The sequence below is a fragment of the Mizuhopecten yessoensis genome, unplaced genomic scaffold (genome assembly GCF_002113885.1).
Source record: "Mizuhopecten yessoensis strain PY_sf001 unplaced genomic scaffold, ASM211388v2 scaffold401, whole genome shotgun sequence".
Lineage (NCBI taxonomy): Eukaryota > Metazoa > Mollusca > Bivalvia > Pectinida > Pectinidae > Mizuhopecten > Mizuhopecten yessoensis.
Window position 1 is genome coordinate 672,719 of NW_018403528.1, and position 26,255 is coordinate 698,973.

At 36.1% G+C, this 26,255-nt stretch overlaps 1 protein-coding gene across 1 annotated transcript in view; it reads right to left on the reverse strand.

Moving 5' to 3' along the window:
* Nucleotides 1-7,367: 7,367 nt before the first annotated feature.
* LOC110447918 (calmodulin-like) overlaps nucleotides 7,368-26,255 on the reverse strand; it is a 45,640-nt gene continuing 26,752 nt past the window's right edge. The window contains exons 3-5 of the mRNA XM_021493910.1: nucleotides 12,031-12,174; nucleotides 10,251-10,493; nucleotides 7,368-8,815 (exon numbers count right to left, since the gene is read on the reverse strand). Of these exons, the coding sequence (XP_021349585.1) occupies nucleotides 8,787-8,815; nucleotides 10,251-10,493; nucleotides 12,031-12,174 (416 nt within the window). The 3' untranslated portion in view covers nucleotides 7,368-8,786. The remainder of the gene's footprint in view (nucleotides 8,816-10,250; nucleotides 10,494-12,030; nucleotides 12,175-26,255) is intronic.

Here is a 26,255-nt window from a genome sequence, read left to right on the forward strand (position 1 = left end):
ACGTCGTCATCATCATCAATTTGCATCTGACATCTTTGAATTCAGCAGTAATTTCGTTCTTTGATTGATGAGGTTTCTGTTACATACACATGTTTCGGCCAAAACACGCCAATATTTCATTAACATGCCACATTTAGATAAATTGAAGTAATGCAATTAGGAAAACTGTAATTGAAGTCATAGTTGAAAGACGAATAGGCAAATCGATTTCTTTTGATTTTTTTTTTATCAAACCACAAGCTACAGGTTCCAGACTGGACTTTGCTGTATCCAAGCACATGCTATTATATTATTACGTTTGGACAAAGTTTGACTTTTCATATTTCGTTAGTACTCATGTATCGGTGTTACTCTTTATTATGTCTAATTACCGAACATCTGCAATATTGTTTCATTTTAAAAATGTATGTTGTCTTTTTGAAGATTTGAGAAACAGATTTTCTAGATGTTGACTTTTAATACCGCTGATAAGGCCTAAATGTAAATATGATGACTCTGTATAGTTTTCTGTATCAGATTGCTAAAAATGAAAAGACATATTTCCTTTCTTAGAATTTCTTGTGATAATTTTTAGGGTAAAAGGCAGAAGATACGGAAGAAGTCCACTCATTCCGCAATGGGTGGGGAAGGTGGTGGCGGCATATAAGTCGCCGTATTCATTAACACGCAATTGGCAAAAAGAGATATATTTTTTCTGTAGGACTGCAGGGGAACTAAAATGTTTGTAACCTGCATGAAATACAACTGTATTCAATAAGTTAGTTTAAAACTTATCATACGACCAGTTTGTAAAATAAATATAAATCGTTTATCCGGAATATACCGGCTCGAGATGTGTAACGTTTTCCTTAACGTGACCTTACACCTGATGCGTAGATTCGTTTAAAAACGGAGACAGGTACCATTAGTACGGATAATATCGACAGATATATTAGGGGTTCATTCTCATTTCTGCTCTTTTGCTATTTTCAGCCTCAGGTTTTACTACAAGAAGTTGTTATATGTCACATAACACGACCAGCCATCTGAGTTAATGATTTCAGCACTAATTCATTTACACTTGCTGTACTCCTGTACCCATCAGGTACATGTATATTAACATATACAAGAACTAGCTATTAAAGTTTGTTAAATATAAACCTTTGTAAAAACCAATGAACATTATGTTTTGTTTTCCTATAAAACTGCGTAAAGCTATCAAAAAAGAAATGCATTTAAAATTGACGAAATAGCAAGTGAAATTGCATGCCATTTCATAAACGTACCACGACGGAGACATTTGAATAGAAGAAAATGGCAAATGTTTTCCTCATAAAGTTATTAAAGATGTGTGTTAGAATCGAAGGAAATAACAATGGGTAGTATTTCTCCCATAGTTCTATCACTGTTTGGGCCCCTAGCATCCCTGATGAGTCCTAGAAGGACGAAACATCTGTATCTTGCAATATAATTCATTTCTTGGCATGCTGTATTTATTTCCGAATTTGTATATGTCCAACGTCTGTTCTATCTATGGCATTACATAAATATGTCAAGATAGAGACTCGTTAGAGTTGAGGAAAATGTCAATGGATTTATCAAGTTCACGTAAAATTACGCAAGGTATCATTAGAAATACATTATAATTAGGGAAATGACAATAAACATTAGTTATTGCACGTAAAATTACGTAATGTACCATGAGAAATACATTTAATTCAGAGAATGACTATGGACATTCCGGTTTCCCTTAAAAGCTTGTAGAGAAACTCATACAGGGGGTAATGATTATACAAACATAAGGCTATGACAATTGGACTTTTGGGTCTAATTTCTCATAGACATTGCTAAGACAAGGAATGTACTGTTTCCACGATAATCGTATTTGTTACAAATAAAGAAATGTGTCATTATGATAATAGAAATTATTTCTTAATTGTTTTGCTCGACAACAATACACTAAAACTGAGGTAATGACAATTATGCATTCTTTAATTTAGTTATCTAAGTATCGAAATTATCGCGTTTTAGATCGAACGCTTATTATACTCTAGCGCTAAATATCATCACAGCTAAATTTGTAGATTTACAGTATATGTTGTATGTGCTGAGGCGTAGAGGTATTTAACTCTGATTAATATTTCCTATTGACTGTTTCTAATTTGCGTTTGATGTAAAACACGAAATAATAATCACATCGAAGAACAATCACACATAGGAGAATGATATAAGTCACATTACTCAGTCAACAGGCCAAGCGACAGTATATCAGGACACTATCGAAATAAGATAATCGAGAACAATACAATCATGTTTTACGAACAAAGAGTTTTTGAGTTATGCCTCAACAAAAACTGAGCAAGCAACATCTACATCAGAGGTCATTCCCACGGTAAAACAGTTCTATATACGTACGTTGGGACTAGTTAAATAACCATAAAGACATATCAAAAGCCTTCCGTTTAGCTGATGTACATGTATGATAAGTCCTTACAGCATCCAAATACCCATTTAGTACTCACAACAGCTATCTCTCCTTCCTCAAGTTCATCAATCTGATCAAATATTCATATGTTACATGGATTCGTTAACTTCGTACTACGCCTGAACATCTGAGTGTACCGCGGTCAGAGTCACGTTCAGGTGACCTTAATATTTATAAATACTCATTAAATTTTGACCAATCAGAGACACTCTTTCAAAAGGGCTCTCGAGTTGTAACAAATATGGCGGACATTGATTAGAATGATGCGAAAGTTCTGAAGTTATTTGAGATTGATCGTCTGAAACCCGAACAGAAAAATATATTCGAAGCTTTATTAGAGAAGAAAGACTGTATGGCGGTGTTGCCTACGCAATTATTACCCAATGGGTACGTTTTCCTTGGCGTCGTAGAAACGTCAACCATGATATTCCGATTCGCTGGCAAAATTTTGCCAGCGCGCCTCTGATTGGTTCATCTAAAGGTCACTTGAACGTGACCCTGCCCGCGGCACATTCAGATGATTTTAATCAGATTGCAGGTTCATACGTCGACATGAACATACAGAATGGGAATTTTGGTCACCCAACCTTTCCTTACTTTCCGACAAACTTGTCAGTACGCCAATTCTGTCTGAAAATATTATGATAGAGTTGGCCTATTAATAATTTATTTCTCATTAAACCTGGGTCCATGTTCATGAAACAGTTCTCATGCTGAAGCATGTATTTTGTGCTAAAACCAACTTTCTTGTAACAAGCTGAAATTATTTCAAACAATCACAAAGTCAAATGTAAACATTGAAAACGGTATTCTGTTTAAGTATCTTCAATTTTTCTCTCTCCAAATCATGGACAAAATAAGATTTGTTTATTAATTTACAATTTAATTTACAGAAATTAGTCTTCAGCACAAATTTCAAGCTTGAGCATAATAATCAGTTTCATGAATATAGGCCCAGGGTTTTCTACCGGACATGTTTACATCTACGCTGCATACGTTTACTACTGTCGTCTTAACAAGATCTCATTCTATAGAACAGTACTGCCGTGATTCATCTTTTTTTATCATTGATCTACATACGTTCCTGGAATAGAAAGGTGATGTCTTTATTCACAGGTGTTCGGTTGTTGACTGCTGACACATTGTTGGTTTGTTTTGGGGGCTCCGTGTTTACTGTTGTCTTCATATCGAATTCCATTTCCGATTTTTCCGGGTGTGTTGATTTATGGTTAATTTTCCAGCTTTACTTACTAAGATAATACTGTTTCAGGGAAGACATGGCAAAACGTAATTGCATGGACAATTTTGCCTCCAAACAAAAAACCCCATTAATATTAATTAGCTTATGTTGCGTAACAACGCACATAATATTGCGTTTGCAATATATTTCATGTTTTTCTATTTATCACATGTTCTTTCCAAGCTACCGTAAGATCACATACGTTCTGTAATTACATTTCTATTGACATCTACCATCAGGGAAATTACTGACGCGATTAACTTTATTTTTTGTTACTTATATATACACGTATAAGTTGCTTTATTAAAATGGGATTAAGAATCAATAATACCGGAATGTCTTCGGAACAGGTGTATCTATCAGCAGGTAATAGTTTTTTTTATGACTATTGACCAATGAAAACCGGAATTACAAGACACGTGATAACAATACTATTCTAAGGTGTGTTGACGGATTAAAAAGTCGCCAAGTGTTAGAAAAACTAGTTCATCGAGTCGGGATAGCAATAATTTTGCAATGATACGTGCATGGCAACACCAGCAGTCGTGACACCTTTGTTATGTAAATCGTAACCAACATAAAAATGATGTCTGTTCGAATTAACATGATTCAATATGCTATACAAGCAATGACATAGTAATTATCCAGCTAGTCACAACGAAATCAGACACATGATGAAGTACAGCCGCCATTATATACCTTTTACACTACAGGGAACCGAGCTGTCTCCAAAATGCATTTACATTTATCTAGCATGTTGATGTGGTTAAATAAAAAATGAAGGAAACACAATTAGCTTTATTTAGCTGGAATTATGGTTTCCATTTACAAATACGTGTTCCCATTTAGACCAGATGTTTCAATGCGTTATATAAACGTCACATACCTGAAATGAACATCTGGCGTTGTTGTTACTGTTTTCTAATTATACATATATACTCTGGGATGCCAGCAATTAATTACAATGACGTGTTAATCTTTATTTTAACAAGATATAGTTAATATAGGGTTATTTTCAAATAAATAAAATATAAACTTTATTTATTTTACAACAATTATGAAACAAGTTATTTCAACTTATATCAATCACTCTTGTTGGCCCGGGTGTTAGCGTGTGGAGGGTCTTAGTGAGGGAGAAAACCCACGTGGTCGGGCAGGTGACCCCAACCTTTTCACCTCCGATCGAACCCCGGCTGTCTTGGTGAAAGTCAAGTGCGCTATCCACTGCACCACCCGACCACCCACATATATTTTCAAATATCATAAAGTCATCTCGAATTAAACTTCTTGTAAAACTTCTAAGAACCTTAAAAAGACAGGAGCCATACCAGAGATGAGACAAACGATCATCCTGTTGACGACAAGGTGGGGCAAGCAACCAATTGAATAGAGAAAGGTACATTTGTCGAATCTCGTTCGTCTACTGGCCGAGTCAGAGATGGTCAGTATGTATTTGGGATGTCTAGTGTGGTTTGGTTAAGCTTCGATATTCGATTTCTCTACACCCGTTAATCTTACTCCAGCAGTGGGTACGGTCATCAGGGAAGATAAGTATAGCGTCAATGTCTTTCAATGAATTCGCAGCAGCAACACATCATCGGAGCGGTAAGGTATATTGGTCTGTGAAGCTTTTGAACTACGAACACTACCGTTAGCTGAATGTGTCGTTCAATATATCTAACTAATCATTCAATTTAGGTTTAATTTGTTAGTAATTATTATAGAAATAACTCGTTTTTATTATATTTATTAAAAGAGATTGTACAGTAAGATAATAATATTTTACTGTTACAGTGTAACCCGTCATAGCCGTCGTGTATCTGTAATCACCAACAAAATATCAAAGAAAACATGTTTATTCGGAACCCTCTTTCTAAAACAATTTGTTTGATGCTACATAGTGTCGGACACATTTCTGTTCTTGAAACTGATTACAGTTTGGAAGGTTTAAATGCAATATGCTCTTTTCCTTGTTTATGTGTATTGTGGTATTTCAAATCGTAGATATCTCTTGCTTGTAACAGGAGCCGTCATAAAGTGTGCGCATGTGTGGCAGAAACCGTTTCCGGTACAGATCCAAACACCATTACTTTGTTCTGTCGGTCATAATCTGTTTGATCCAGCAATGTCACATTTCTGTGTTTTACTCTGATTCTCAAATTAATTGATGTTGGTGGTCAAAGCGGGGACGGAAGAAAAATAATTCCTCTGAAATCATTTCTCGTCACAAACTGACGATGTGGTATATTTTACCCATGTGTGTTTATGTTGTTGAGTAGTTGTCTTTGTGTGTTGACGCTGTGGTAAACCTTGCCCTGGTGTGTTGACGCTGTGGTAAACATTGTCCTAGTGTGTTGACGCTGTGGTATTTTTTGTCGAAATATGACTGTGGTAAATTTTGACATTGAGTGTTGACAGTGTTGTATATTTTGTCCAAATGTCATGATGTTGAAATTTATATTCCGTCTTTTTCAGTTGACGTTGTGGTATAGTTTGTCCTTATGTATAGACGCTGACATAGTTTGCATGTGTTGGTTGATGCTTTGGTATATTTTAAACGTGTATATTTTTTTCCAGTTGTTGACGATTAGATATGTTTTTCCAAGTGTTGACGATTAGGTATGTGTTTTCCTGGTTGTGACGATTATATAATATTATGTTGTTTCTTGGTTTTGACGATTAGGTATGTGTTTTCCTGGTGATGGTGTTGACGATTAGGTATGTGTTTTCCTGGTTGTGACGACTAGGTATGTTGTTTCCTGGTGCTGACGATTAGGTATGTTTTTTTTTCTGATGATGACGATTAGATATATTTTTTCTTGGTGTTGACAATTAGGTATATTTTATTCCTGGTGTTGATGATTAGGTATGTTTTTCCTTGTGTTGACAAATAGGTATGTGTTTTCCTGGTGTTGACGATAAGGTATGTGTTTTCCTGGTGTTGATGATTAGGTATGTGTTTTCCTGGTTGTGACGACTAGGTATGTTGTTTCCTGGTGCTGACGATTGGGAATTTTTTTCCTGGTGCTGACGATTAGGTATGTGTTTTCCTGGTGCTGACGACTAGGTATGTTGTTTCCTGGTTTTTGACGACTAGGTATGTTGTTTCCTGGTTGTGACGATTATATATGTTGTTTCCTGGTTGTGACGACTAGGTATGTTGTTTACTGGTTGTGACGACTAGGTATGTTGTTTCCTGGTGCTGACGATTGGGAATTTTTTTCCTGTGGCTGACGATTAGGTATGTGTTTTCCTGGTGCTGACGATTAGGTATGTTGTTTACTGGTTGTGACGACTAGGTATGTTGTTTCCTGGTGCTGACGGTTGGGAATTTTTTTCCTGGTGCTGACGATTAGGTATGTGTTTTGCTGGTGCTGACGATTAGGTATGTTGTTTCCTGGTTGTGACGACTAGGTTTGTTGTTTCCTGATTGTGACGACTAGGTATGTGTTTTCCTGATTGTGACGATTATATATGTTGTTTCCTGGTTGTGACGATTCGGTATGTTGTTTCCTGGTTGTGACGATTCGGTATGTTTTTTCCTGGTGTGTAAGTTCTGTGATGATCAGGTTAAATCTAACATCATAGAAATGACTTCACATTCGCATCAAAATTATCAGGAGTTCATTCCATGCAATACAAAAATTCAAAACAAAAACAACATTTTAAGAGTAACTGGAATGCCATTTTATTGGTAAATCGTCTACGGAAGTGTAAAGGAGCCATGACGAAATCACGGTCCCTCTCCTCCATTCGGCTTTACAAATCAACAAAAGTCAAAAGTCAATTACATTGTATCTTTCTGTAAATAAAAACTTGCCTATGAAATATTTTTTGTTATATTTTAAAACAATTTTCTCATAATATTTCCCAAATATAATTCGAACAAACATTTGTTTAAGTTACCTCCCTTAGCAAGAGAAATAAGAAAATTAATTAGACTGACGGAGAGTCTTGTTTTCAAATTGTGCGCTACCTTCCTTAGTTCAAATAAATTGTTTTTGGAATAATTTATAAGAAAACGATTCACAGTCTGACAAAAAAAAAAAAAAAGTACTAAGGTATTGCAAATCACTTCTCGAGGTTTGATTCAGTTTTTCGTTGACAGCATAATACCATACTTTATAGGATGGTGACAATTATAACTTAAACTAAATAATAAACATTATGCTTGTCGCCTTGTTCCTTCGAATCGGGCACAGCACGGGGAAGACAGACATATCATTAATACAGGATCTTGCTCATATAAAGCGCATTCCTTTGGCTCAGCACTCAATCGCCAGTCAGCTGAACACACAATTTGCGCCCGGAATTACACAAACAAAATTGACAATATCCAATAAGACTCGAACCTTTTTCCTTATTTTTCCCATTTTTTTGATGGGGACATCTACCGGAATGAGATATACCAATGGTCTGTAACTCAGCATGTCAAAACCGGAAGTTATTGAAGAATTGGTGTTTTTAGTAATGATTTAACATGTGCAAATATTTTGAAAATTCAACAACATTCCGATAATAAAAGGGTTCCATCGGAATGCTCAATTTTCACATAATTTCAAAATTCAAATTTCAATGTTTAATTAATGTAGTGAAACATCTAAAATTTAGGTCCTTGCTTTTTTAGCAACTGTACAGACAATTGTGGACAAATCCAAAATGAAGAATGGTTTGTTCTTGAACTAAAGGTCCAAGATGAAAATCGCTTTAGAATGGATGTTTACGCTTCCACAGGCTTGAGATGATGAGAGTTATTTCCCTTGGAATGACACTCTTCTGTCTCTAATAGTAAAACTATATAATTATAAAGGTGAAAAAGTCCTCGTTTTCCCAAAATTTGTCTATTGCATAGTATCCAAAAGGATGAGATAATTGCGTTTAAATAAGATTAAAACATTAAATCATATCCGAAGAAACGTCTAAACGGTCCGTGCGATTGTAAAGATATAAGAAGATCAATTGAATAGAGAGAAAGAACGATGGATAAAGAACACTATGATGATAAGTCTTTGAAAACCCTAGACCAGGTAACGGAAGGTCACGTGATGTTATCCTGCAGCATTAGCATTTTGATGTGTTGTGTTACCGGTTTTTCATCATTTGGATAAACTCTGAAAGTAAAATTAACATAGATTATATTCATTCATGCGGATACAAAGACTTACTGTAATTCACGCGTTTCGAGTACTTTTCGAGATTACAGTCTACCATTGAGAATGAGACCACGAATAACTACGTACATTTTATAGCTTCTTTCTTTATTCAATTTTACACTCACAGACCGACCAAAAAAGTGTGTAAAACCCCTGAAGAATCTTCCGAATGAGAGTACGATGTTAATCGATGTTATTATTCGTGGTATCTTTCAGCAATTTTGTATAAATCGGGGATGCACCTCCAATATCAATTCATGACTTGGTATAACATGTGACATGCAATATATTACTTTCAAAACTTTGTCGAATACATCATTGCCTCAAGAGAATGACGTCACCATGGAAATATAAGCCAATCTTAATTACGGTAAGTTTATATCAAATCAGTGATGTAAATATCAGATATATACACGTATAACGAGGACAAATCGTTACAGTTGAAACAACAAAAAGTATCAAACTTTCGAGGGCAGTCATCCCTTCATCGAGACACAAACATTTATCAATATCATTTTACACAAAACACAACAGGCAAAAAAATGTGTATTTCTTGAAAACCGGCTGAGCATTTAGAATAACACCTAACACAAACGTTGCTAGAAATGTAAATGATTTGACAAGATTTGTGATGAATGTTTCCTTTATATATGTATAGTTCTATTAATTATTGATATCTTTCGAGAACGTTTGACTGTATACGTATGTTTAACACTATCTGAAATGATATCTTACATATGTCGATACTCGACTAGACGTACAAATGGAACAGACATAGCAGGCGAGATAAGCCAGTTAAAATGACAACTGTTGGGATTTGTGACTCAGACATCTACACACATCTAACATCATATTGTCTTACTTGTCATGCTGACGTCGTTACTAATCATAGATACCGCGGAACCGTAAATACGGAATTTAAGAATCCGGAAGATATCCACATATTTTGCTTGTAAAAAATTACAGATGGGTTAACGTCCTTTTTTGTTAATATTTCACTCTTTCAATGTATATAAAGGTTATTTTTGAATTTCTGAATGTTCAATAAATAACAACACAGGAAAGTCGTTGAAGACTAATTAAATAAATTCATTTTTTGTGAGATATATAAAGACTGTAATTGTTGCAAAAATAACCTGCGATGCTACCTACACGATTAAACACAACGCTAACCCACCTTTACCACTAAACCCCGTTCGTTAGAGTGCCACGAATTCCAGAGAAACGTTGGCGTTATGAAGGGGGTTTGGGTATGGTGAAATTTAAAAGAAGTAAAAAAAAAAATGAATTTTCGAATACGTTGTCTATAGGCGTGATGGCAAATAAATTAGGCCCGAGGTGTTTCGGATGAATTTTAAGTGATTTTTAGTGTAGATGGTCACGTGACACTTACCGACATAGTTGATTTTTCCGTCTCCGTCCATGTCGGCCGCTTTCATCATATCGCCGATGTCCTTATCGTTGATGTTTTCGCCCATGGATTTGAGTACTTGACGGAGTTCGGAAGCACTTATCACTCCGTCTCCGTTCTGGTCCATAGCCTTAAAGGCATCCACGTATTCCTGTTTCTCCAGGTCGGATGACAGCCGTTTAGACATCATCACTAAAAATTCGTTGAACTCAATCGTCCCGTTTCCTGAAAAGAAAATATTTTCAAGATCTATAGAATAAAAAGAAATAATAAAGAAATAATTAAACTAAAGTTTGTACCATAACACGTGCTATTAAATGAAATTCGAATTTTTCAAACAGGAAAAAGAAAAAAATCATTTTCACAAAACACACATTTATTTATAGATTGCCAGGTGACCACTAAAAGAAACCGACCAAAGACTTGTAAAATCTAAATGAGTCAATCTTTGGTAGATATAACAAACCACATGTTCCAAAGAATGATTAAAGTTAAAATCAATTTTATTCCACCAAAAGACAAATGGATTGGACAAAAAGTTATTGCAACTTACTTACGTCCTTTCCGTTACAAATAAATATTTTTTATACAAAATCATTGTGTCACGCAATAGCCTTACCACGTTGTTTACATATATATATAAGAATTCTTTGAAGAAAACAAGAGACCAAAGAATGGTCGATTAGATAAGCAATTTAAAAAATCAAATCAGATACTAGATGTATAAACACTAGAAAACTGTTTATATTGGTCGAAGGACGGTATACCTAGCTGATAAGTCTAAGTCGATGTTCAAAGTGATATTTTCTTTTAAAACTAATAAGGTACAATACAGCTATCTTCATTGCCAGCTTTGTATTCTTTCAGTGTTTGTTTTTTATTCAAATCTTCAATTACACATTAGGATAAATTGGAGGACTAAAGTCAATCAGTTTATTTATCTTAGAATATATCGCTTCGCAGTATTTTTTAAAAGGAAAGGTTAATTTCCTTCCAGATTTTTGAATGTCGTAAATACGATATAAAAGTACACTTGGGAGCACTGATGTCACGTTTGTTTATACGAAAAATCCAAAGGTTGTAATGAAATAGAGATTACCTGTATCGATTTCAGTTTATTTTGTGTCAGAGTACGTTTTAAAATACAATTAAGTTGCAGCTATCTATTTAAAAAAAAAGAAATAAATTGTACACAAAAAGGCATTGCATTTTCTCTGTAAAAAACATACTCCAGTGAAAAGTGTAAAGTGGTCCTCTGGCGCCACCTATAATCTTCGGTAAAAAGAAGGGGAATCAACTCTAATCAAGTTACAGTTTTTTTCCCGCCATGACGTCGTCGTTTGTGCTAATTATAACGACGTATATATCTCGAAGGATCTCTCATGTTCAAAATAACACGAGAACACTTTGTGGTAATTTAATTTCGAGTGTCTGTGGTGATACTGGTAAATCCCCTGTGACTGTCTATCATACGTAGTGTCAGCGGCGCCGACCTTGTCGGGAACAGATCGACGTTGCAACCATATTCTTCATATCATGTTTAAAACAAACAAACATTTAAGCGAGGTCTTTTTAGCTAGAAATATATTTTATCGCATTCATTCAAAAGGCGATCATGAATTCAAATATCTCGTGAATGTTCATTCATGCACTTTAAAAAAAATGATGGTTTGATTCATTTATGGGGCATTACGTCCTTTTTCCGGTTATCATTATAAATACAGTTTAAAAGCAATGCTCTCCTTTTTATAGCGGCACCTACCGTCAGCATCTACTTCGTGAATCAGGTCCCGTAACTCTGTGTCGGTTGGTGTGTGACCCATGGATTTAAGCACGACTCCAAGTTCTGAGGCGGTGATTCTGCCATCCCCATCTTTATCAAACATATAGAAGGCCTCACGGAGCTCTGAAACAGAAAATTATAATCATAACAAAGAACTTTCTAAATTCATCTTCCTTTTTCCGGATTTCTAAATATTCAGATTCCGAATGATCTTCCTTCCCTGACGCTGTGTGGTAGCCATTTTGCCTCTGTTTAAAGTTTGAATTATTTCATCCATATTAACTTTCCTTGCATCAAAATCTTTCAGACAAACAAGTGACCACTTTGTACAAAAAAAAATAATATCAAAATAAGACGAACGTATACGCTTTAGTCCATGTTGTTTAGGAAGATTTCACAATATCCATAACAATATCAGAATACGATGTGTTAGAGGTTAGACCGAGAAGCCTGCGGTGTTAATATTATCAAATTTAAACATTTCTTGTCAAACATGATTGTGTCGTTGTGCTGAACACAATGTGTTTTGAAGGATATTTTTGAAGGACATTATTTTTATTAGTCTTCCTAAAACGAACATGCGAAAGCTGAGAATGAAAAACAAACACATGAAACGAACAGTCTTTTCGACACAGAGTGACAATAATTCACTTTGGTTGTCATGTTATATTACAATCAAACAAGAAAGTCATTTTAAATTAGATAATTTCGACTGAAGCTTTTATGGATATATGGGCGGACTGACAACGGCATTCACGCAACAGTCATCAGCAGACACATGCAATTTGATACAAACACGATAAAATAGTCCACTACATATGAAAACCGCTTTAGTCGAGACTTGCTTGATGGGATATAATGTTGGTTATACACGATATTGGTTCTAATACTTATCCATGATGGACCTTTGTTGAGGTGTATACATGTATGTAGTTATATGAACCTGGAAAAATAGATGTAAAAACCGAGACGAAGACGAATCTGATATCTCTTTTCAGGTTCATGTAACCACATATTCACAGAATTAAAGTCCTTAATTATTAAAATTAGAAAAGAAATTATCATTAAACACGGTGCAACTTAAGAAAATCGCAAGAAGAAAAGTATCGAATTGGGCTAAGAGCATTATGACGCTGCGATTGAAGTGACGTCATTATACAATTCTTGTTTTGTTTTAAGGTTAACATGATTATTTGTTAACCCCGGAAAGATGATATTCCTATTGACCGATGGTTGTGTTCTCTCTCCTGTAATCATCTTTATTAACACAATACAATGGATATACCTATACGGGACGGCCATATTGCCGGTACAAGTATGGTAACACAATTCAAAACGGTTTCAATTCTAAACCTTTTTAATTACTGACAAATTTTATAAACGGTAGATAGTATCTACCTGTGATTTCCAGAAGCATTTCCTTGGAAGCGGGTTACAACAAGTGTAGTGCCGATACTTTTCAGCAGGTAATAAATAGATCAAACTGAAACCAAATTACTACGCGGCGCCCCGTGAATAGCTACATTGTACCTTGGGTTATATCTCCCATTATGGTAATACCAACAAGCTAGTGACCCTAAGACTGCCGTGGAACCATTTGAGCTCAAGTGGTTACCGAATTTAGACTTGATTGGTTAATGTTTCAGATGAAGATCGTGCTGGAATTTGAGCCTTGTGACATTTCCCACTGTAAGTGGAAGCTAAAAAAAAAAAAGGTTTCAGTCTAAAGAAAATAGTCCATAAAAGACTTGGACCAATTCTCCCCGATGAGAAGGTTACATTAGAAATAAACATTCGTTTTGAAACATACGGGTTTTGAGAACCTGTATACGGGTGCTGTATACCATGGAGATGATTCAACTTTTAGGGGAATTATTATGTAATGTGTTAAAGAAATGTTGTTCAATGAAACGTTAAGAGATTAATAGAATTCCAAGCTCGTTTTCCAATTCCTTCCATTTTATATTTTGTATTGTGACCGGGTTTATTTGGCGTGGGTTCTTTACTTCTCCACACAGCGCCAGTAAGAGACAAAAACCACAAACACACTTTTGCTGACACACGGCTTTATTGGGGGCCCAACCGGAAAACGATGAAACAGACTAAAATGATATGATCTAGAACCCGGTATCGGGCAGTAGATCCGGAAACATACTCAGTAGTGGCGCAGGTTAAAACACCTACACTCTGTGTGTGGCACAGAGCCGTTTCAACCATACACAATCGGTCACCGCTACTCCGTCATTCCATATGTAAGTGATAAATCTACAAATTCTCTGTCCGTCTTTCAGGACTTTGTTCCAAAATGTCTGATCAAAATTGGTCTGTTGTGTTTTGCATGCTATAGAGTACTAACTTTCCTTACAAGGAGATTCCAGCCAAACTGGCCAAAGGGTATTATAATAGTTGAATCAAAAACAGCTGGACAGCTATCACATGCAAGTCATGTGATATACAATCTAAAAATAGAACTGCAGGTAAGTAATTAAAGGATCACTCCCCGTAACCTATAACACACATAAATCTCTTTCACACACACTTAACGATGTGGACACAGACAAATAGACATGTATACATACAAATGATGTAGAACATGAAATATTACATGTAATCACCCTATTACATCATGGTATTATTATTCTGGCCTATTGTATGACTTATTGCTTCAATAACAAATCTTTGGCAATATATTTTCAATATGCCAGCGTCATGTCACATATTGCATTGCGTACAATGAAATTTTAGAAACGGAAAATATGACCGCATAATTATGTAACATGTATGATAAAATAAGGACAAGAGCGACACCGGGCATATGGCTACAGACGTGACAACAAAACCTCATTTGAAAACCCAAAACATTTGAAATTATATGAAATTGTATTTAAATATTTAAATTTGCAAGTAAAATGTCTATTTAGCTATAAGGAATTAGGCAGAAAATATGGAAATCTTCGAATTTGAGAAATCTAAAAGTTGAAACACTGTGTGTTAAGGACACCGGATACTGCTACCAGGTAGGCAGTGATCACACGAGGTGGACTGCAGTTAAAGGTGAGTTTTTTTTTCTATATTTTCCTTACTACAGAGGCTGTCGTGTGCTTGAGTCTTTTTGGGCCAATACCTCACATTTTCAGCGTTTACTTAAACCATAGAAAATTTACGATCGATAACTATCACGTGTCTGAATTAACATTTGTAGTACACTCCACACATTTTACTGCCTACAACTAGATAAAGATCTATCTACATTACACACATTCATTGTGTCAGTGAAAGCATTGTATTAAATGAAATATCGTCAAAATTATTTCGTCGAACTGTACAGCAACTTGAAAGTTTGTTTTTAGATTACTCTATGACATCACGCAAATTACAAGTCGCCGTACCATGCTATGAACTTATGTCAGCATATTTCACATAATTTAAAACGAGTTCGAAAATACGATAAATGTATGTAATGCACATACATATTAATAAGTTATAGATTGTGAAATTTGTTTAAAAAAACCCACTACAAATATTAATTCAGACACGCGATAAGTATCACTTTTGCCGATACCAGGCGGCGTGCGCGCAAGTATAGAAGAAATATTGACCCACATAGGAATGTTCTTTCTGGTTTAAGCCATTGCTGAAAATGTGAGGAATTGATCCAAAGAGTCCCAAGAACATACAAGCTTCTGAAATAAGGAAAATATAAAAAAAAACTCACCATCACCGCCAGCCTGGTAGAAATATCCGGTGTCGTTAACACACAGTGGAAAATGTAATTGTCAAGTATTAACAGGTTGTTATATTACATTTGAATAAACGGAAATAAAAGACAAGTGTTGATGATCTGCTAAATTTTATTGACGCAACGTTATCCAAAACAGTTTTAGCATTCCAACAACAAAATGTTTCCGACGATGAGTTCATTGTCACCAAAAAGCTCCATAACCAACACATTTTAAACAAGGATTTGAAATAGCAGTATCGGAAAAATCATGAAATCAATCAAATAACTAGTAAGAATTCAATACGCTAGATATCCGTTCCAGTTATACGCTGTTTCATGAAGCAGACAGATATTAACGGTCGGATTCACTTCACAATTCAAATTGTAATCGAAAAGTGTATTTTGAAAAGAATGAAATTTACAATTAATTTAATTTTGAGTTTAAGAAAATTACAATATAGTCTCGAAACGTTCTTTGCATCCAGTCTGTAACATTTCAGTGACCCGGACACTAAAACAACGGAAGCGTCTTTATAAATTTATTCAAACGTTAAAAGGAACATGACCCTAGCATTGCAATGTGACACGTTCTTTAGTCTGGTTTCCTGGTCCCGTCATTTCCGGTAACACTTCGATATTGTTTTGTTGGACAACCGGAAATGACGAAGTTAGGGAAGCATATCAGTACGTGCTACGGTAATTTGATATGGTATTTCCGGGTTAACGCCAGTTCAATTCATCGCTCAGGTGGGGATAAAAAGCTGCGCATGTTTTTAATTATGGGACACATTTTTTAGCCAATCAGTGCATATAAAAATCTATAACACCCTGACAACAGGATTACCGTATAGTTGACAGCAATCCCGAACAACGATACCTGACTCTGCCTTTGACCCCCCTCCCTACTCCCCCACAACACATTCTGTCCTGTCCCGTGAAGGAAGGAACATCCATGATCCAAGTCAAATACTCATGCAGCTTTCATTAACTATTATTGTATCGGGTCATGCTGAAGTCGCATGCATTCCCGATTGCCTCCGTGAATCAATTAAACGTAAATTGCCCGATAGACGAGTAGCGTCTCGCTAGTAATTTCACACCATGTTTTCTCAATGGTAGCGCAACCCGCCTCCCCCATATCGGTAGACAGTGACCGAGTTTAGCTCACATTAAACAACGACTATGAAATACAAATGGATTCCATGTAGAAAGAAATGGTTGCATTAAGGCGCGTATACAGCCTGTCATTTCCTCCGGAACGGGGGCAGCACGAGCCTTAGGGGACCAGAGTCGATATCGAAATGAGACCAAAAGGGTCAATCGAGGTAAGCACGGTACCAGGAGGGTTTTAGTTAAATGACTTGCCGATGGCCGAAGCAACGTTGATTATGAAAAGTGTTTGTCCTTTTGCTAGCTGTCGAACCGTTTTCCTGGTATATATCAGTGAACGAAATCCGTACATTGACTAGCAAGAACCGTCAAGTACTTAGAACGACTACAAATATTGTCACCTAAAGAGGCCGGGGCTGACCTAAATAAGATTAAAGATTTTGAGATAACAACAGGGAAGCGACAAACAGTATTGTATGTTTAGAGATCCTGTTGTACAACAGGGTTGGACGTACTTTAATATAAGTTAGTAATACCTTCTTCCTAAATGCATTGATAACATTCAACTAAACTTAACGTGATGGTCCAACACATGGTGTATATAAAGGCAGACATTGACCATCTAAATGGTATAAACTATGATTGTTCGAAAACGCAAGATGAGTATTACGGGTGACAATTAGAAGTAATTTTATGTAAGGGAAAAAGTAAAACATTGAAATGAAAGAAAGGTTAAGGGGTTGGAGATAGGTCAAATTTTACCGTAAAAGTCTATTTTTCATGATCTCTAGATTTTGCGGAATAAAGTCTGTTTTTCACGGTCTCTAGGTTTTGCGGAAATAAGGTCTATTTTTCATGGTCCCAACGTTTTGCTGAATAAAATCGATTTTTTATGGTTCCTATGTTTTACGGAATAGCCAGAATATTCATTGGAGAACAGCTCCTTAGTATTTAAAGGAGCTTGTCATCCTGTATCAGCCGTGACGATCACTGCAATAGGAGACCGACTCCTTGTTGTGTTCCCCGAAATCTCGTACAGTGACCTAGGACAACAGGTGCTTTGGGAGGGTTCGGCCACCTTATGGAATGGCTTACTATCTGCTACCAGGAAATCAAATACTCTGACTATTTCAAGAAGGATATCAAGACCTACCTTTTTACGTCTGAATGTTTGGCCCTTTTAGGCAGGCAGGCAGGCAGGCATGATGTACACACCACCCTGGAACGTTAACGCTAGTATAAAATTGACACATGTTCTCGATGCGGTCATGTTCAGAAAGGTATAAGGGTATAGTGTTATATCGTGGTATCCTGAAGTTCCCAAACAGTACAACACTGGGTTTCATTTATCCAAATTAAGCATTTTTTTATGTTTTTTTTTTTAACTCAAATGACTTACTAATTGATATAGTTTACTTATATAGAACACATATGTATGAACAAATATGACATATTCAAACCTATTATACTATCAAAACGTTCTTATTAGTTTTAAAAACCCATACATATCTGACGCCTAATACTATCTAGTTTTTTGTTTAAACTTTAAAAGAATGGATTTTTGCCAAAAAAACAACCGCTTCACACTGAAACGTCCATATATAAACGAAACACAAGTTGTCTGATAGACATCACGTTAGAGCATGTGTTTGACGTCGTCAGGACCCGTGTCATATCCGCGCTTGTACGTAACAAAACACATGTACGGAAGACGCATCTCTCGATGTCCCGGGCGTCCTCAGGCGGAGACGAACGGCAGTGCCAGATCGCTGTTTGGCGCAGTACCACCATACTGGCGTGCTCCCTCGAGGCCGCGCAGAACCAGTTGCGTAGCTATGTCTGTCCTACGAGAGCATTCAATGGGTTGTGTTTGATCTCAACCAGATACTTCCCGATCACACGAAAGTGTACTCAGAAGTAAAATAAATGTACAGGCGTGTTGTTTGGAACTTTTAACGGTTTCAAATACTTGTTAATAACAGGAACATACAATGTAAATTTATCCAATTTGAAACGATTTAACATTGCACAGAATCACTGACTTCACACGACAAGGTCTACATTCCTATTCACTATTTCACAGCTAAGTTTATAGGAAATCTCCAGAAGTTAGTTTCCTATATTCAAAATAGAATCAGAAAATGTGCAATTTAGGTAGATGACATCAAGTTACCTCTCATGGATCATGGATTGCCCCCCATTCCGAAGTCTTCTTGCTTCTTGACATGATTGCGAAAGGCTTCGAGATTTCCCATTCCTGTATTTGGAGCTATCTTTTGTTAGCGGAAGCCCTACGAGAAGACGTAAATAGTGCTATGGTGATCAATTTGTCTTCATGAGCAACACATCCCTGACACCTGCGCGCGCGGCGTCTCCTAATGACCTCAGACAGCGCTCATAAAAGCCTCGCCCTTTGCACGCGAAGTCATCGGTGACCTTCACATAACTTTCACAACATTGCCAATCAGTTTATGCGGAATTTTTAATACAACACCTAATAGTCATTGTAACTGTTTGGCCTCCATTTTGTGACAACAGTCGGTCACGTGGTTTTTGCTGATGAAGATTTATTTTTGGAACCGAGAGATTTTCATCGTAAAAGCTTTTGTTTTGGTTTCACGTTTTTTGTCACTAATTCTGTAACAGTGAGTCGGTCTTAATTGCTTGGAAAAATGGTCTATTTGTCGTAGTTAGCATTGCTGCATACGACAACACCACTAATAACAAACTGATCTGCGGGCGATACCACTCTCTTAAATGTAGATATTTCAAATATTAGGATATGTTGGAAGATGTAATTGGCACTGTTTTCTGAAGAAGTTTTTGCTGCTGGGAATTTACAAACGTGATCGGCAAATTGTATAGAATTTGAAAAAAAGTGTTCAAACATTATATACACAGACACTTCAAGATTAGTATTTTCAGTAGACAACGTTTGGCATGGTTTTCAAACAATTGATCTACAGTTTAAACGTTCCAGATAGTAACGCTCGGCAACTAAAAGGGTTTATCATTCAAATGCAGTTCATGTTTGGCAAACAATTTTCAATCATTGATGATCTGACAAATTTTGGATTTTCGCATACAACTTTTTATACGCATTGATACTAGAATTTGGTCACTCTTTGTTTTTGAGCGATATTTCGCTGATAATGTATCACGAAAAACGACATCTTACTCTAAGAAGTTTTTGTTTGTTCAGAATGAATTTTGACGTAGTTCTGGAGTATGTTTAACGCATGCTACTGCAATACCTTACCGGAAAATCAAGGACGTCAAAATTGCAAGTTGACAAGGAGTTGGCAGAATTTGACTGCATTGTTTATGATTATTCGGGAATTTTCGGGACGAGAGGTCGGAACTTCCAGGAAGCTTTCCGTGGTAATGGAGATTTATCAGATAGCGAGTGTGTACCGATAAACAAAACAGTATGCGATGAAGAGACATACCCTGAATAATTAATGGCACGCGGAACCTGCCACACAAAGGCTCCGTCACATTGGATGTTCGGTAGGTACGCAACACGGCAGGTCGAGTCTGTACTCAATTAAACTGGGACCGATACGACGATGTCCATGATTTCCTGCAGAGTGGTTCTAAATCAACCAAATATCATCATTTTTTAAAAATGAAATATGTTTATTGTCCGCTTTTCTTCACGTTTCTGTTGTACTGAACGTATTTCCCTTAACTATAGCTTCTGTAAAATACTGAGATTTTTCCGTATCAATATTTTCAATTTAAAAAGGTAGGAAAGAGATTCACGAATTCCAGCTATCATACAAATGTTTATACTAATTCATTTGTTTCTACACAAAATCAAATCGCTTCTGAATTGGTTGTTCTCAACACGAATAGAGTAAGCGTTTTGCTGCAAAATGTTAGTTATTTCAATGTTGGCATGAAGAACTATTTGTAAACGTTGAACAGATCGGGTCTGTGTACAAGGTGTAGTATACCTCTAAATAGTAATATATAATTATACCGATATCAATCAAAGGCGCTTCACGAGATAAAATACACGCATAAACATTATATTTCGCCTTTGCGTATTGCAGAGTTATCTTCTCTTGGGAGCGGGTATTGATTGTTACGTCATTGGTTTGTGTGAGAAAATTACGTCGTTTTTCTCAAAAATTGATGACGTTACTCTCACAAACAAGTGACGTAACAATCAGTACCTGCTCCCAAGAGAAGATAACTCTGCAATACGCAAAGACGGAATAGCAGTTTGTTGGCTCACTACCAGGTGTTTAATGACCGAATCAGTATCAGAATTCAAGATTTGGTCGTATACTTAAAATTGTATATCTGTAATATACAGCTTGTCCATTAGGGATCTTAAAACGAATTTTCGTTTGGAGTATCTGTTTAACAAATTACAAAATTGCATAATCCTATATAAATACCTATCCATGTTTTTAATGATCCGTTTTTGTATCAATAAAACAAATAAATGTTCATTTAAACGTCATTTGACCATACCTGCTCAACATTTCGATATCGTTTAAATAATTTCTGAGACTTTCAGTATACAATCAAACGTGTTAGGGAGCATATATTTGACGTGTAAATTTGAGGAAAAACGATTGGCGTTTGATTGCATTCATGGTCTAGTAATTACAGCCCGTTGAGAGGCAAGATCTTTCCTGCATTTTATCGAGATAATGCTTTATATGAAAAAATAAAAAATTACCAAACTACTAGAATAGCCACCAAACGCCATTTCCTAACACAACTTCCTCCCCCGACACACCCTTCCTAAAAAACGCCCTCCCAAAACTAAGCCATTGTGTTTGGTCGCGGTCCTTTACATTTAAACCAAAAATGGCTAATGGATACATGCTTTGATAGTTTGGTCGTTTGAGTATACGTGTATTAGGAAATTGACAAGCGCGCACTGGAATAAGTTTCAAATAGCGATATCACGCATGAAACGGCGCCTGTACAATTACATTGATGCAATATATGTGTCGACTGATAAACATCTACTGGGCCGTTTGATATGTACAAATGTTATTAGACAAACAGACACAGCTGCAAAACTACATAACTAATATGTATTTCAAACATTCGTGTATTCTATTCAATTTTACAGCATCGATGTTTTTTTTTAAAATTTTGGGATTCTGCGACTGAACATTATCATAATGTTATCATAAAAATATCAATGGTGCTGCATGCTGTCACTCAAAGGGTTTGCAAAAGTTCGTTTGGTTGAAGTAATTGCATTTTCAGTGGTTGTAATGCAGTTTTCACTGCAATGGAAAATCGTAAGATATAGCATAATATATCGTTAATACTACTTGCTCCGTATCCGTATCTATTTCTATTTTGTAATTAACATTTATGATAAAAATTACATTAAGAAACTAAGAAAACGAATACTTCTTATTCTTTTAAACCTGAGACACAGGACGATAGTATCAGAGAAAGCATCAAGCGTTTATTTAACCCTTCTGTAGAGTTAATGTGGCTCCTGATTCATAAATTTGAAGCCTTTATCTTACCTCAATCATCAATTTTACTCAAAGTTATGCCTCCCGTGGAACCTCTGGTAACTCCATTGACAGAATAATGAGACCGGTTTGTGTCTGGTTTCCGACCCAAAATTTCGATATTCAGTGGCGTGGTGCTTTAAAATGGCCGTCGAATGGCCGCCAAACCATCAGTGAACGACCTTCTCCTTTGGAAAGCAGTAAAAAGCCAAGCATTCAAACAACCGAGACGTAACACTATCGACAGCACAGGACATGTTCCTCTCATCTGTAAACCACCATAGCGAACACGTTCCGTCAACAGACACTTTTAAATTCCCGCATCGACCCGGTTTCCATGGTAACTCAGTACAAAAGTATCATCCTTTAAAATTTAAAAGGCATGACAGCGGATGAGGCCAAGTCATTGTAATATCAGCATTGTTAGTACACGGAAGCTGATATTTCGTTTTCAATCTTAACTGTTTGTTTCAAGTACCATTGCAAAAGTAACTCTTGCAAGAATTCGATTGACATTAAAGTTATCTTTTTCTTTTTTAAAGAAAACTCTTATTTCATCTAAAAGAAATTGGTCTTTTATATTTCTTCAAGTTGCCACAGTGTTGTGGATCCAGACCGTGAACTATTGATTTTTTTTTATCCAAAACCTGTAAAAGCATCACTTTGGTTTTCAGAGAGGAGATCCGACCGAAAACGATGGTAATTGTGATAGCTTTGTAGATAGTAGGAACAGATTATGGGGTCCTCTGACAAATAATAGACGGTGCCGTTCATACAGCTTAAGTAGAAGCGCAGTAAACACCCAGATAGATTCAACGAGTGCTAAATAACTGAAGGTCCAATCACCTGTGTGTGTTACAATGTACGTTTATTTTTAAAACAAAAGTTGAAATTTCAAATTTGTGACTTAAACAATTCTTCATCTTCCAAAACGACACAATTTGGAATAGAATTAAAAAAGTTAAATAGTAACATTATTTATCATTAAAAGCGAATTTCACTGCAGCATACAGCAGGTCCGTCCTTATAAAACAAATCGTTTATGATAGACGCCAAACAGGTGCAAGTCAAATTTGGTCGAAACTACCGTTGATATAGCAGAGTGGGTGATAAAACCCCCTTTATTATATGAATTTAAAATATTAAACGAGTAAAACTTACTTTAAAAAACTAGTCGACGCGTAGTAAATAAGAAAACAATCTCTACATCTATACCAACATCAGAAAGCAAACTGGAGCATATTTTATTAATGTTTTAAGATAAAGGTACATTTTATTCAATAGATATTGCAATTCTTAATTATGAGGTTAGTCAAAACAAGATCATTAGTCGACATCTAACTTTGCAATTAAAACATCTTTCTTAACCTTCACAAAAGCTGTTAATATCAAAGACGCCAATTTCGAAACCATTTTCATCGTTTGAATATTTTTGGAACTTTTCCCAAAGTTCTGTGGGTTGTGGAACGCCTGTTCAATATGAGCCTGTTGAGGCATCACCCATGGGACTAGTCAAATAGTTTTAACGTCGGTTTTACATGGACATACATAGTTCTTTTATTCACACATTGGCAAGGTCATGCTTTACAATGTACAACCTTCAAACAACCAATCCTCTTGTAACCTGAAGGATGTGAAAGCGAACACTCCAGTATCCATGGCAACTGTTCAAAGAAATATACACACTGAATATATCACACTTTTACAGAAAGTTATGTACCCCACCCCGAATCACGGATCACGCTATCCACTTACATGTTGCGTCCATGAGGAATGCAGTCATTGCGCCCTACATGACACCCTGCCTCTCCTTCGACCATTTCCGATGTAATCATATACACATGAGAATGTCCTATGGTAGACCTAGAAAGATACTTTTGTACGAAGTCAATCGATACGTGACTCTAGGTCGATGTTAAACCAAGACGATGCTCCAATTTTGTACCTCAACATGTTCACATTTCGAGATAAATCATCAATGGAAGCCAGGTCATTTTTTTTTTATCTCCTTCTAGAAACTGTAACACGGCATCTTTTGAAAGAATGGCGTACAATAAGATCTACGAGAGATATCTTTTAATTTTATGGGTTCTGCTATTTTGGCCTGTGTCCCAGTTTCTAGCAATTACATTGCATTAAGGACCAAAATTGGGCTTGTCTTCCCAGGCTGGCAATGAAACAGCCACACAGCACTGAAAGTTTTTATCGGCCTCTTCTTCTACTACCAGTATAATTCCCTACATCAGTCAATCTCACTCAATTTGGTTTCTCGATTTTGGAAAAATGGAACGAAAGATCCCAACCTATTGTAACAAGTTGTACATATATTATATTTTCTCGCCGAAGAAAAAGCTAGTTTAAACGTCATCGCCTTGTACATTATTGTTGATGATGTCGCGCATCGATTTCTAACAGTCAAACTTATAATCTTTAATGCGTGTTTCAATGTGTGTGCATGTGTATGCTTGGAATTCATAATCTCAAAAACTGAGAATGGGATTACGATTTGTAAGGGAAATACATGTTCGTTGAGTTTATTTAATGCTTTAAGGGTGACGTCCTGAAGAACAACGTTTATCCAATTTTGCTATCGGTATTTGTATTATACTAATATAATTATAATATCATATTTAGGTCAATAAATATATATAACGTGCTAGTGCAGATGCAACGTAGCATCATATCATAATGTGTGTACAATAAAACCGATGTTATATATATTTGATATTATTAAAGTTTTCCAATGTTATCTTTTTCAGTTGAGTTTAATAATTCAATGTAAATATGTAAACTACAAATATGTCAGACAGGTGGATCGAATCGCTACCTCTCTAGAACACATCGACCGATAAGCAAGTTACCAGTCTGCTGCAATCTAATAGAGGACGTCGCCTATAATAATTCATTATTCATAACGGAATCAGTTTGATGCGTTTTTTTGCAATATGGACCAAAGAATCTAACTTTATTTACATCTGTTGAAATCAATATCAATACTAAAAAGATAGATGTTACTATTGATGTAGACTGAAAGAAGAATCGTTTCTCCGGCATCTGAACCAAACCAGACCACAACAATAACTGTTTCTTTGTGGGAATCGTTAAAATGACTAGTCCATTATGCTGTAACATTTTCCATGGAATATACTTTTTGGATACGAAAACAAATGCCTGATAGAATTTGAGTTTACATAACACATGTCTATTTACGACGGCCAGGCTCTCTTTATAAACCAAATTTGGTTTATAACTGCAGCCATGATGATAGGCCGTTATTCTAATCACACGATCAGTTTTGGCGTTTTTTCAAAACCGGTAGGACACTCACTCTTTTTGAAATTTGCATAGTGTATCATCATTTACATTTTGTTGAATCGAACACTTTTCCTGATATATCAAAGTCCTGTTTCGGTTTATTAAATATTCTGTATGTCCTCCCGTTACGTTATTTGTTAATAAAATGCGTCGGAAATTGTCAGCATGTTGTCGCGACTGGGCTGCCAATTACCGTTATTGGGTTACTAGCCATACTATCGTCCTGAAAGTCAACCTAAGTAGGTTAAAAGGTTTACTGTGAACATACAACTTTCAGATTACCATACCACTCACTCTCCGACTTCACATTCTTCGCCGAACACACGTGTCGATTACCAAGAGGAAGTATACTATGAAGATTAACAGGCAACACCTCGTGTCATCGACAACAGATGTACACGACATGTCGGAGGGAAACGCTAATAAACCCGCTAAGACACTTCCTGACAATGATCAAATTGTACTAAAAAAAATAGAATTGCACACTAAATACGTATAATATGTTCATGAGATTGATCCATGATTTTATCGTAAAAACCAAGAACAATATCAACTGAAGA